General features: G+C 66.2%; 4 protein-coding genes across 4 annotated transcripts in view; 1 reads left to right on the forward strand and 3 right to left on the reverse strand.

The window, feature by feature from the left end:
* Window positions 1-396: 396 nt before the first annotated feature.
* EMIHUDRAFT_443346 (hypothetical protein) lies at window positions 397-2,435 on the forward strand. Its single transcript, XM_005779209.1, has 4 exons — window positions 397-902; window positions 1,026-1,410; window positions 1,481-1,578; window positions 1,736-2,435. Exons 1-4 carry the CDS (start codon window positions 418-420, stop codon window positions 2,166-2,168), a joined length of 1,401 nt encoding a protein of 466 aa, XP_005779266.1. The 5' UTR covers window positions 397-417; the 3' UTR covers window positions 2,169-2,435.
* Window positions 2,436-2,761: 326 nt separating this feature from the next.
* Window positions 2,762-5,071, reverse strand: EMIHUDRAFT_236382 (hypothetical protein; the record flags this gene model as incomplete). Its single annotated transcript, XM_005779210.1, has 5 exons — window positions 2,762-3,081; window positions 3,210-3,504; window positions 3,692-3,877; window positions 4,052-4,654; window positions 4,922-5,071. 5 exons carry the CDS (start codon window positions 5,069-5,071, stop codon window positions 2,762-2,764), a joined length of 1,554 nt encoding a protein of 517 aa, XP_005779267.1.
* Window positions 5,072-5,306: 235 nt separating this feature from the next.
* Window positions 5,307-6,668, reverse strand: EMIHUDRAFT_236383 (hypothetical protein; the record flags this gene model as incomplete). Its single annotated transcript, XM_005779211.1, has 2 exons — window positions 5,307-6,098; window positions 6,588-6,668. The coding sequence occupies 2 exons, from the start codon at window positions 6,666-6,668 to the stop codon at window positions 5,307-5,309; spliced, it is 873 nt and encodes a 290-aa protein (XP_005779268.1).
* Window positions 6,669-10,321: 3,653 nt separating this feature from the next.
* EMIHUDRAFT_457279 (hypothetical protein) overlaps window positions 10,322-11,098 on the reverse strand; it is a 2,786-nt gene continuing 2,009 nt past the window's right edge. The window contains exons 6-7 of the mRNA XM_005779212.1: window positions 10,972-11,056; window positions 10,322-10,782 (exon numbers count right to left, since the gene is read on the reverse strand). Coding sequence (XP_005779269.1) covers window positions 10,680-10,782; window positions 10,972-11,056 — 188 coding nt within the window. The 3' untranslated portion in view covers window positions 10,322-10,679. The remainder of the gene's footprint in view (window positions 10,783-10,971; window positions 11,057-11,098) is intronic.

The following is an 11,098-nucleotide window of genomic DNA, read 5'->3' on the forward strand; positions in this document are numbered from 1 at the left end:
CCCGCGAGAGGGCGACGTTGAAGATGCACCGCTCCTCGTCCGCCTCCCACGACCGCCACGGGTCGTCCTCGAGCCTGAGCCGGTCGGGCAGCGGCAGGTGGTCGGGCTGGAAGATGCATACGCGAGTCGCCTGCCGGCCCTTGTACCCGTGGATCGTGGAGACGACGAGCGTGTCCCCAGCGGCGGCGTCTTCTCACATCCAGGGCCGGGGAGCTGAGAAGCGCACCCAGCGGGCCGGATGATCGGGATCGGGTTGCGGGCAAGAGAGTCCTAGCCCCGGGGGTGCGCGTTCGCAGGGAAAGGGCCTTAAAGTAAACACGGGTCTCCGAGGGTTGGCTCGCGCTCCGGGTTTCCCCGAGCCTTTTGTAAAATTCTTTTCGTCTCGCGGTGTGCAAGGAGAAGTTGGCCCGGGCTCACATGCAGACTCGTGACGAGGCGGTCGGGCAGCGCGCCCGAGCCGCTGGCGTCCTCCTCCTCCTCCTCCTGGCTGCGTTTGCTGTATTTTACGCCGGCATTGGCGGACTCAGCGTCTCTCTCATCGCTTCCCGCTTTTCTGAGGCGACGGACACTCAGCCGATCGAGGAGTACTCCCTCACCGACCGCCGTCATGCTCCGCTTCCGAAGGGATGCCATCCGGTGCCGTGGTGGATGCAGACTCGGATCGATAAAGCAGTCAACGAGGCCATGGCGAAGCAGGTCCCTTCGCCGCCGTCACCCAACCGGGTGCGGCTGCCGGGTAAGATCCCGGTGCCGGGGCTGGAGCTGGTGCAGTTCGGCGCGATCACCACGCGCAAGAGCACGGAGGCGGTCGAGGTTGGCGCGTGCTGGGACGACGACGCGTCTCGCTGGCTCCAGATGTGGCCCGACCGGCTCACGATACGGTTGTACGCGATGCAGATCGGGCTCACCTCCTTAGAAGCGGAAGACGATTCCGCTGTATTCGTGCCCCTCGTGTCCACACGCTGCTCTGACTGCTCTGCGCGATACCGTACTCCCACCCTGAGGTTGGCGTGTTCAGCACGTAGGCTCACCTTTGCGTACGACCTGATGGAGTACAGCGCGCGGGTGGGCGGCGGCGAGGGAGAGATGGAGGCGTTCGGCTACCTCTTCCTCGACGTCGACCTCCACGGCCTCACGTCGAACCACACGCTCGCAGACTGCGACGGCCGCTTCTCCGTGACCGAGGTGACACTCTCTGGCGTCATCCGAAACCACAAGGAGGGCGGCGAGTGGAGCGACGCGCTCGCATTGCTCACTTGCCACGGCCCGCCGCCTGCGGACTGGCGTGGCTCCTTCCCGCGCCCGCGTGGCATGCTCCACGACGTCAACGAGAGGCTTGGCAGGGAGCTGCCGGCCCTGCAGGACAGAGTGCGCAAGGCGCGCGCGCTATGCGTCCTCCTCTGTTTGCTGGTGCTGCTCGGGGCCTCGCTCGCCTGGCGGGCTGTGAACAGCGTCTCTTCACACCTCTCGCTGTGAACAGGTGCTGCTTGGCGCAGCCTTGCTGCACCTCTCTTGCACGCGCGTCGACTTCGACGGGCGCGAGCCGGGCAAGACCAGCCTTCGCGTCGTCCTCCAACGGTGGCTCACACCGCTCACCCACGCGCACCGGGCCGTGCACTTTGAATGCCGTGCCGGCTCCTGCCTCCTCGAGCGTGGAGTCGCGAGGGGCTAGCCTGGCCCTTGCCCCCCCACCTCGTGTGTGCGGAGAAGTTCACCGTACCTGCCCGCACCTTAGGTGGCAGGGTCGCACGCGCGGGCGACTCCTCGCCGCCCTCTGCTGGCTCGACTGCACGATGCTCGCGCTGCTGGCGCTGCTGCTCTGCACCGCCGTCGTGCTCGCGTCGCGTCGCGCCTTTGAGCAGCCGCAGATCGCGCCGCCGCCGCCGCCCTACACGTGCGATTGCTCGTGGACGGAGACATACAGCTGCCCCGGCACGGCCTCGCCGCCGCCGCCGCCGCCGCCCGCGGCCTTCCGTTTCTCGCTCGACGAGGCGACGTGGCGCGACGCTTTCGGCGATGTGTCTGACCTCTTCCACCCGCACGCTACGCCGGACCACAGCCATTGCTTCGCCTTTTGCTGCCCGGGCGGTGCGCACACGCGCGGCTTTTGGAGCCTCGTCCCGAAGTCCTTCCGGACCGGGCTTCTGTTTGGAGGCGAGGGCGCCTGACGGATCGGGCGCGCCAGCCTGCGCCCACGCGGCCTTTGCCCACTCTCTCGACGATTGATCGAGACACCTTCTCCCCTCTCCAGTCACTTCGTTGCCATACTTGAAAATTAATGTTTCGGCAACCCCCGCCCTCCTGATCTCGGCTGATCTCCGCCCCATCTCGGCTCATCTCGTGGTCGTGCAGGCTGCACCTGCAGGGAGCCTCCGCGCTCCGGCGAAGAAGGAAGATTTTTTGCAGCGGATGTCAGAAAAAATTGCTTTTACTCTACCCCTGCGAAAGGCGAGGCTACTTGGCTACTCTCCCCCTCCCGTCGCTTGTCCCCCTTGGTGGCGCGCCTCTCCCCCAGCTCTCGGTAAAGCCGTGTATCTCGTACTGCACGAGGCTACCGTGGGCGGGCCCCGCCCATATCTCTGTGCGCACACCACCAAGCCCCGGGGGTCAGCCCCAGCCGCCGGCGTGACGCGTGAGGAGAGGGCACACACAAAAAGAGTTTGAGACACACCACCACACAATCACAAAGCGACACAACGGCCACTGCGATTCGTGTGCTTACGTCGCCGGCTTGCACGTCGATGGCTCGCGCCCCACCTCGCTACCTCTTCTTGGACTTTGGCCTCGCCTTGTACTTGGCCCAGCACTCGCCGTGAACCTTGCCCCCGTCCGCCTCGTAGTATCTTCCGTCGAACTTGCCCTGCACCTTGGCGACTGGCTCGCCGCAGTGAAGGCACCTTGGCGCCGCGGCGACTTGATACGCCGCGTAGCACTCGCCGTGCACCTTCCCCTTGCCCTCCACCTCCATGAACCGCCCGTCAAACTTGCCCTCCACCTTGCACACCGGCGCGCCGCAGTGTATGCACTTGGGGGCGCTCGCCTGCTTGAAGGCGGCGTAGCACTCCGCGTGGCACTTGCCGCCTTCGACGAGGTTGTAGGGTAAGGGTTAGGGGGAGGGGGAGGCTTAGGGTATTGGTGGCACTGCGGCGCGCCCTCGACGTTGTAGAACTTGCCCGAGAACTTCCCCTCGACCTTGCTCACGGGCGCACCGCAGTGGACGCAGCCCTCGGCGCTCGACTGCTGGAACGCCTTGCTGCACTCGCTGTGCACGTACTTTGCGTTCAGCCCGCTGCCAAATGCGACCCACGGCAGCTTGACCAGCTTGCCGCACTGTGGACAGTTTGGCCGCGGCTCGGTCGGCACCGGGATCAGCTTTGACGGCCCGAGCGTGCAGATCTGCATATGGTACGTCTTTGGCTCGGCGATGCTCGGGCCGCTGCCGCCGGCACCGTTCTCGCCCATCAGGGCTGGCACGATGACGGCGCCGCCCCCTCGCGTGGTCGCCTGCGCAGCAAGTGTCCGAGAAGGGTCGCGGCGAGGGCCGTGAGATGAGGGCGCGCCACGTACCCTAGTCGAGCGGCGAGGGGCGGCTAGCACGGTGGCGAGGTCGACGGCGGTGAGGGGCGCGGCGGGAAGGATGGCGGGGCGGGCGGGCGGGCGGGTGGGGGGTGGGGGCGAGGGGTGCCTCGACGGCGGAAAAGCGGCCGAGGCGGAAGACGGGCTCCTGCAGGCGCTCCCCGAACTTGAGCACGCGCTTTCCGACCGCCTCCGTCGGCGGGCCCTCCATCAGCATCGGCGCAATGGCGAGCGAGACCTTGTGGTCTCGCGTGCCTCGCGCCGTCTGCAGACAAACCACCATGCGGGACCCTGCGGCCACCTGTGAGCGCGTGGCCCGGCTGAGGGAAGGGGCGGTGGTGGCGGCGGGGGAAGCGGGGGGGGGGGGGAGGGTTGCAGGGTCGGTGCGTTGCGCCTGCAGGTGGTACTGCGGGAACAGATGCCACTGGCCCGTCTCGGTGCTCTCGGGTTGCCACTCCCCCACCACGGCGTGCACCGTCCACTCGGGCAGCAGCTCGAGGTGTCGGCAGCACTCGAGGCGGTGGAAGTTGGCTTGCCAGTCGGCGACGGTCATCCACCACGTCCCGTCGGACACCTGCTGCCCCGTGCCGACGTTCCTTCCGAGCAGACGCTGCGACTCGGGCGCGACGCGTGTCCAGGACGAGTCGGCGTCGGACCAGGCGCCGTCCCACTCTAGACCTCGCCCCCACGGGTTGCGCACCTGCACCAGCTTCGCCGACTTGCCACCGACGAGCCTCACCTCGAGCGCGCGCAGGATGCCATACGCGTGGTTCGGGATGATGCCACGCCGGATGGCGTCAGCCTGGCGCGAGCAGCAAACTACCGCACCCTCGTCGAGCAGTGAGTTCAGCAGCGTCCACGCCTCCTCGGCCGCACCAGAGCCCTTGAACCGCGGCTCCGCTTGTTCGCCTCCAATGCCGATGCGCGAGGGGAGGCCGCCGGTCAGGTCCTGGAGCGCCTCGGCCTCGGAGCCGCCGATAATCGCGCTGAAGGACCCGTAGAGCTTTGCGTACGCCTTCTCCGCCAGCATGACCCAGATCTCGACAGTGCCACTCTTGACGGCAGAGCGGGCAAACGCCTGCCAGAGGGGCGACGGCGGACAGCGGCGGGGTCAGAGCGCAAGGGAGAGAGCCTAGGAGAGCGCGGGGCGGGTGGCTGCAGCCGCAGAAAGGGCGCAGAGGTGGCAGGGGCTTCGCTGGCGTGGAGAGCGACTGTTGCGTGGAAATCGGGCGGACGCGGGCGGGCGGCGGTGCGAGCGCCGGCTGGCCCTTTGCGTCGCACGGCAGGAAGTCGTCGATCACGACCGTGCGCCACTCTCCGCCGCGGCAGACGCGCACCTGTGCACCCACGGGCCGTGGGCGTCGGCGTCCGCATGGCACAGGGCTGCGCTCGCTCGCGCGGCAGACGACGGGCGCACCGCGTACAGCCCCTCGCCAGTGTACTGCTGCTCCGACTCGGGGTGGTCACCATCCTTGTCGAGGATGAGGTCCTGCATGAGGAGACGAGGACGTGTCTTGCATGTGTGTCTCGTGTCGCTCTGTGTGGCCGTCTCCTCTTCTCGCTTGCGTCCCACCCGGTGTCCAGTCCAGTCGCTGCCCTGATTGTTCTTCACCTCTCTACCCACCTGCCTTCCTGGGTCTACGAGGACTCAGGCTGCCGGCGCCATCCACCCTCCGCTTTGGACTGTAGCGGGGTGGTGGCGCCTCGCACCCCCACGTAGAGGGCCATGTCTAGCATAGTTGTTGCATAGCATAAGTGCGGTCCTGCGGCAGGTCGGGGAAGACGTCGAGGATGCGCTCCTCGCGAATGCCCAGCGTCGAGAGCGCGCCCAGCAGGTAGCAGTCGCCCAGCTCGCCCTGCTCGACATCTGCCGGGTCGACGAACGTGCCGTCCTCGCCGCGCTGGAAGAGCGCGATGTGGTAGGCCGCAAAGTGGATGGCGCACCGGCAGGTGACCCTGGGGACGTAGCCCGGCCTCCGGTCCCAACTCGGCCGCACCTCGATCTTCTCGATGTCGCAGCCGCCGTGCTTGGCGCGCGTCTGGGACGCCCACTTTTGCAGCCACTCACCCATCCCCTCTGTGGCGGCGAGCTCGGCCGTGGGAAGGCTCGGCCTGGGGAGCTGCCGCGCCTGGCCGCTCGAGACGAGGCTCATGCGGCGTTCAGGCTTCGATGGCGCCACCGCCTCGCCGGTCACGGCCTGCATGACGATTCGCGTCACGTGCCCCTTGAACTCGTCCGCCTCGTCGGCCGGCTCGCCCTTGGAGCCCTCAAAGCCGCGCTGGCTCAGGTTGGGATCGCCGCCGCACAGCTTGCGCTCGTCATCGTCGTAGAAGGCGAGCTCGACGTACTCGGTTGTCGGACCAAAAATGTCGGACACACGCCGCCACGAGCTCACTTTTCCCGCCCGAAGGACGTCTTCGCCAAGAGAGGCGTCGTCGGCAGGGAAGTCGTGATCGGTGAATTGGCCGCCCTTCTTTCGCTGCCAGCGAAGCAGCTCGATCCAGTCGCCCTCGTCGTTGGACTGTGTCGGCATCTCGAAAGGGAGCCGGGCGACGGAAGAAGAGCTTGAGCTTCAATCGCACAAGCAAGCCGCCGAACCGAGCGAGGAAGGGAACGGTTGGAGCCCTGTTCACGCGCGCGCGAGAGTGCACACAGGGTTGCCAGGTGAGAGCGAATGGCGCGGTTCACGCCTCGCACACCAGAGAGAGAGATGCGCTCTGCGTGGTGGGACATATTTGTTCTTGTATGTGCGTGTGGGGTGTGTTTGTGCGGGGCGGCCAAGGGCGGGGGCGCGCAGGGCAAAGGCTCGACGGTCACCCGCTCGTCGAGGTCGGATGTTAAAAATGAACTCGGGGGCACGGGGCGCGGCACAAACCAGGCACAAACGGGAGGAGAAAGAAATCTCTCTTGCTCTCTCTCTCAAACGGGAGGAAGAGAAGAGCAAACGGGGCACAAACGCCAGACTACAAACACGGGGAGGCACGTAGTGTCGCAAGGGAGTCTAGGCGACGGTGGCGTCCTCCGACGCCGCGGCGAGCCTGAGCTCGGTCGCAATCTCATCCGCCGCCGCGCGAGCTGGAGCGAATGACATGCGCTGGGCTGCAGCGACAGCCACGACCGCGTCGTTTCTTCCCTCCGAGGTAGAGCGTCCTGGCCTTCCCAGTCGGTAACCTTTCTCTTTTTCTCGCGATGTCCACCCCTCCGCGCCGCTCGCGCCGACTCGCCGCCGCCGCCTCCCCCACTCCCTCGCCCGACACGCCGCCGCCCGCCCGCCTGCTCGACCTCCCCAGGGAGCTCCTCGTCCGCGCCCTCTCTCACTGCAGCCCCGGCGACATCGCTCGCTTCGCGGCCGTCTCGCTCCTCTTTCACGCCTCGCTTGTGGTGGAGGGCATCCGCTTGTGGGCGCAAGAGCGCGGCTTCGAGCTGCCGGCGCAGCCAGAGGGCGAGAGCTGCACCGTGCGGCGGCTGTGCTATTCGGCGCTGCTGCGCGAGTCCAACACGCCGGCGAGGGCGGCGGCAGGCGAACGGCACAGCGTCTTCATTGACGGCGAGGGGCGGCTCTCTTCGTGTGGCTCAACGGAAGAGGACTTCCCAGCCGCCCTCGGTCAGGGCGAGGGCGTGACACAGCTCCGCACGCCGACCCGTTTCCCGTCGACGCTGGGCGGCGAGCGCGCCGTGAGCGTGTCAGCTGGAGATATGCACAGCCTGGCCCTCACCGCCAGCGGAGCTGTCTGGAGCTGGGGCGAACTTGTCCTGTTGGGCCACAGCGACGAGCAGCAGGACCAGCCGCTGCCCAAGAAGGTCGAAGCCTTTGCTGGCCAGCGCGTCGTCGCGGTGTCGGCAGCAACTGGCCACAGCCTCGCCCTCGCCGCCGACGGTGCCGTCTGGAGCTGGGGCTTGGGAACCTCAGGCGAGCTGGGCCACGGCAACCAGCAGGAGCAGCGGCTGCCCGAGAAGATCGAGGCCTTCGTTGGCAAGCGCGTCGTCGCAATTTCGGCTGGAGGCTGCCACAGCCTCGCCCTCACCGCCGACGGAGCTGTCTGGAGCTGGGGCCATGGAGGCGACGGCCAGTTGGGCCACGGCGACCAGCAGAGCCAGCTGCTGCCGAAGAAGGTCGAGGCCTTTGTTGGGCCGCGTGTCCTCGCTGTTTCGGCTGGAACCTTACATAGCTTCGCCATCACCGCCGACGGCGCCGTCTGGAGTTGGGGCTTGGGAGGCTTTGGCAAGTTGGGCCACGGCGACCAACAGGATCTGCTGCTGCCCAAGAAGGTCGAGGCCTTGGCTGGCCAGCGCGTCATCGCTGTGTCGGCTGGACTCGGCCACAGCCTCGCCCTCACCGCCGACGGCGCCCTCTGGAGCTGGGGCAATGGAGCCTATGGCAAGCTGGGCCACGGCGACACGCAGAACCAGCTGCTGCCGAGGAAGGTCGAGGCCTTTGCTGACCAGCGCGTCGTCGCCGTGTCGGCAGGAGACTATGCCCACAGCCTCGCCATCACCGCCGACGGCGCTGTCTGGAGCTGGGGCCAGGGCGGAAGCGGCTGCCTAGGCCACGGCGATCTGTCGGACCAAATGTTGCCCAAGAAGATTGCGGCGTGGGCGTGACTGATCTCGCACGTGTCGCTGTGGGAAAGATGATTGATCCGGCTCTGACCTCTGTCTTATGCGCTCGACCTCGCGGCGCTACGATGGCATGCTTCTTTCTCGGGCGCACCGTAAGGTTTTTGTAACTGACAAAGCGGTAGCGGCACCTGTAGTCGTAGGCGACCGGACTTATATCTCCTCGAACGAGAAAGAAGGGCCGAGTCCCGAGAGATATACGGCTCTTATCCCGCGTTCACTTAGAGAAAGTTTGCTAGGGACACTGTGCGAGCCCGCAGTGTGCCCCCAGCCCTTTCCACGGGTCCCTGTCGCGGTCTGTGATTATGCCTGGGTGTGCGGCAGCCCTGGCAAGCTCGACGAGCTGTTGCATCCACCCACTTTTGCATCGGCAGCACTCCTCGCCGATGACCCAGCCGAGTGAGCGTTGACGGCGGGTTGGAAGTTGGATGCTTGACACAGCAGGCCGCTGCGATGAATTATGAGTGTCGCCTATTGCCCTGGCAACGGTGGGTACAGGGATTATTAACGGCTCGCTCGACGGTGGCTGCCACACCGGCCACAGCTCCAGGCAGTGGCGTTGCGCAGCATTGTGCTTCTGGTTTGCGGCTGCTGAGCTGTGTCCTCGGCCTCCCTGGCGAATTGTGGTGCTACGTGGCTTACTCTCCCCGGCAAAACGAGAGCGGCTGCAGGCGCAACCTTCCCATCGTGTCCTCTTGCTCAGAATGGTGGGTCTCCGGCTTTGTGCTGGCTGCGCTGGCCGGCTGACGGACCTCGGCTAAACCCGTACCGCCATGGCGGCTGTGGCGCGCCTGGCGGCGGCCACGGCTGCGGTTGTGTGCTGAATCTGAGCCTTCCATTCTACACCCGCACTGCATATCGGCTGGCACCTGCCACTCGTGGTCTGCAACTGTGTGACGTGCGTCTGCTGGCTCATCCCGGCGGCGTTGCTGGGCAAGCTGAAGCGGCGCGCGAAGAACGACGGTGGCATTCTTCGCATGTCCCAGATCTTGCTAGGCGCGTCCCTCTGCGACTTGGGCGTCTGGCTAGCCAAGCAGGAGCTGGGCGATGCAGATGAGCGGGCTCGCTCGAACCTCGCGCCTCACTGGATGTCGCGCAAGCTGCAGCGGCGTGCTCGGCCTCTGCCTGGGCTGTTTCCTGTCTCCCACCACGATCAAGAACTTCAAGACGGAGTTGAACAAGCGTGAGCGGCTGCGGCTTTGCCTCCCTCCTGGTGGCAGGAGCAACTGCGCCGGCTGCATGCGGCAGTGTGAGGAGGTGCCCGGCTCTCTGAAGGAGACGCCAGGCGGACACGCACAACGGTGGCTGCCCGGCGGCGCGCGAGTCCCTCAGCCGGCCTTGGGCTGCGTCGCGTGCAAGGTCAATCTCTGTGTGAAGTGCAGGAAGCCTGTGGCAGAGGGAGGCTGGGACCATGTCGGCTATTGTGACAGCATGCTCCCTCCGGTCTCTGGATGATTGTGTGTCCGCGCAGCCCGAGAGAGCTGTCAGAGGGGCTGGCCCGGAGCCTTCTCGTGTCGGGCGGGTGGCTTCTTCTTGAGCCACCTTACCTCTGTGTGAACTCAACAGCATCAAATTACACAGACCAATGCTCCCCAGTAGCCCCAGATGCCTCGGGGTGCTCTGAAACACTTGCGGTGGAAGGGAGGGTGAGGCGTCGAGGCAAGCTCGTGGGGGCCTCCCCGTGGGTATTTAACCCTTGGTGACGGCGGCCTCCATGGGCCACCCTATCGCTCTGTGTTTGCACCAGCAGCCAGGCCAACACCCTCATACCCACTAGGGTGGTCCTGAACACTCTAGGGGAGCGCTAGAACACTTGGCGCCAGAGGGAGGGTGAGGGAGGGTTAAGTGAACGAGGGAGGGTTAAGATAAAAAGTAACTAGTAAGCACACTCAGCTCACATTCACAACTGACCCCCACACGCCGCGCCCCCGGGCTCTTACAGTACACAGACACTTGTCGTGCAGCTCCTATCATTTGCTGCAGCCGCACTCGCGCACATCGGCGGCTTGGCAATGCGGCCGCGGGCGGAGGTGCGGGCCCCACGACCACCTCGTCCTCGATTGTGAGGTCTGCCAGGTGCCAGCAGGCCAGCACTTGGTTGGGCGGTGCGAGAATCGTCAATCGAAATATTCTCTCCGCAACTCCGGCGGCCAATTAACAGAATAAACGACGTGGGTGGGATCCCTTCCCACAGAGTCTGCGTGCAGTCTCGGCGCTGCGCGGTGCGTGCGCCCCAGCGGGGCCGCAACCCGGCCGCCCCACTCCCGCACGGCGGGCGCACACCGCACACAATATAGCATGGTTCACGTATGGGGGAGCAGGTAGAGATGCGTACGAGGAGGGAGGAGGGCGGGAAGAGGCAGCCAGCGAGGAGGGAGGAAGGCGGGAAGAGGGCAGCTAGCCACCAGCGCTCTGTGCGGACGCAGACTCCTCGGGCGCACCGCCGCCCGCCGGCGTGGCCGCCACCAGGCGTTTGGCGGCGCGCCTACTGGCCCTTCTTGGGGTCCTCCTTCTTGGCGGTGAGCAACTGCTCGAAGTACTTCCACAGGACGCTGAAGAGCATCGCCGAGACGCCGTTCGTGAGGAGCCTAGGGCGTGAAGACGCCAGCCTCGGGGCGGGAGGACGGCCTCGTGCAGCGTACTCAGAGCAGTGCGTGAACACGAGGGGTGCGAGGACAGCGAATACGACATGAGGGCGGACGACAGTTGAGCGCGTGTCCTCTCGAGTGCTGGTTGGGAGACATGAATACGTCTCCCGCTTCTAGGGCGAGAGGAGCTTGGTGCCGAGGCCGCGCAGGAAAAGGCCCTGCACACCGTCCTCGGCGATGATGGCCGAGATGGTGGCCATGTACGTAAGCGCCTGCCCACGCCGAGCCCGCGGGGTGTGAGCCGACAGGCGCCGTG

This window comes from Emiliania huxleyi, assembly GCF_000372725.1.
Source record: "Emiliania huxleyi CCMP1516 unplaced genomic scaffold EMIHUscaffold_234, whole genome shotgun sequence".
Classification (NCBI taxonomy): Eukaryota; Haptophyta; order Isochrysidales; family Noelaerhabdaceae; genus Emiliania; species Emiliania huxleyi.

Excerpts from the sequence above, each read along its gene's own strand:
- EMIHUDRAFT_443346 (XM_005779209.1), top strand. The coding sequence starts at position 418 with ATGCAGACTCGTGACGAGGCGGTCGGGCAGCGCGCCCGAGCCGCTGGC. Across the intron at positions 903-1,025 it reads TTGTACGCGATGCAGATCGG|GCTCACCTTTGCGTACGACC; the intron begins GCTCACCTCCTT and ends TTCAGCACGTAG. Across the intron at positions 1,579-1,735 it reads CTTCGCGTCGTCCTCCAACG|GTGGCAGGGTCGCACGCGCG; the intron begins GTGGCTCACACC and ends CCCGCACCTTAG.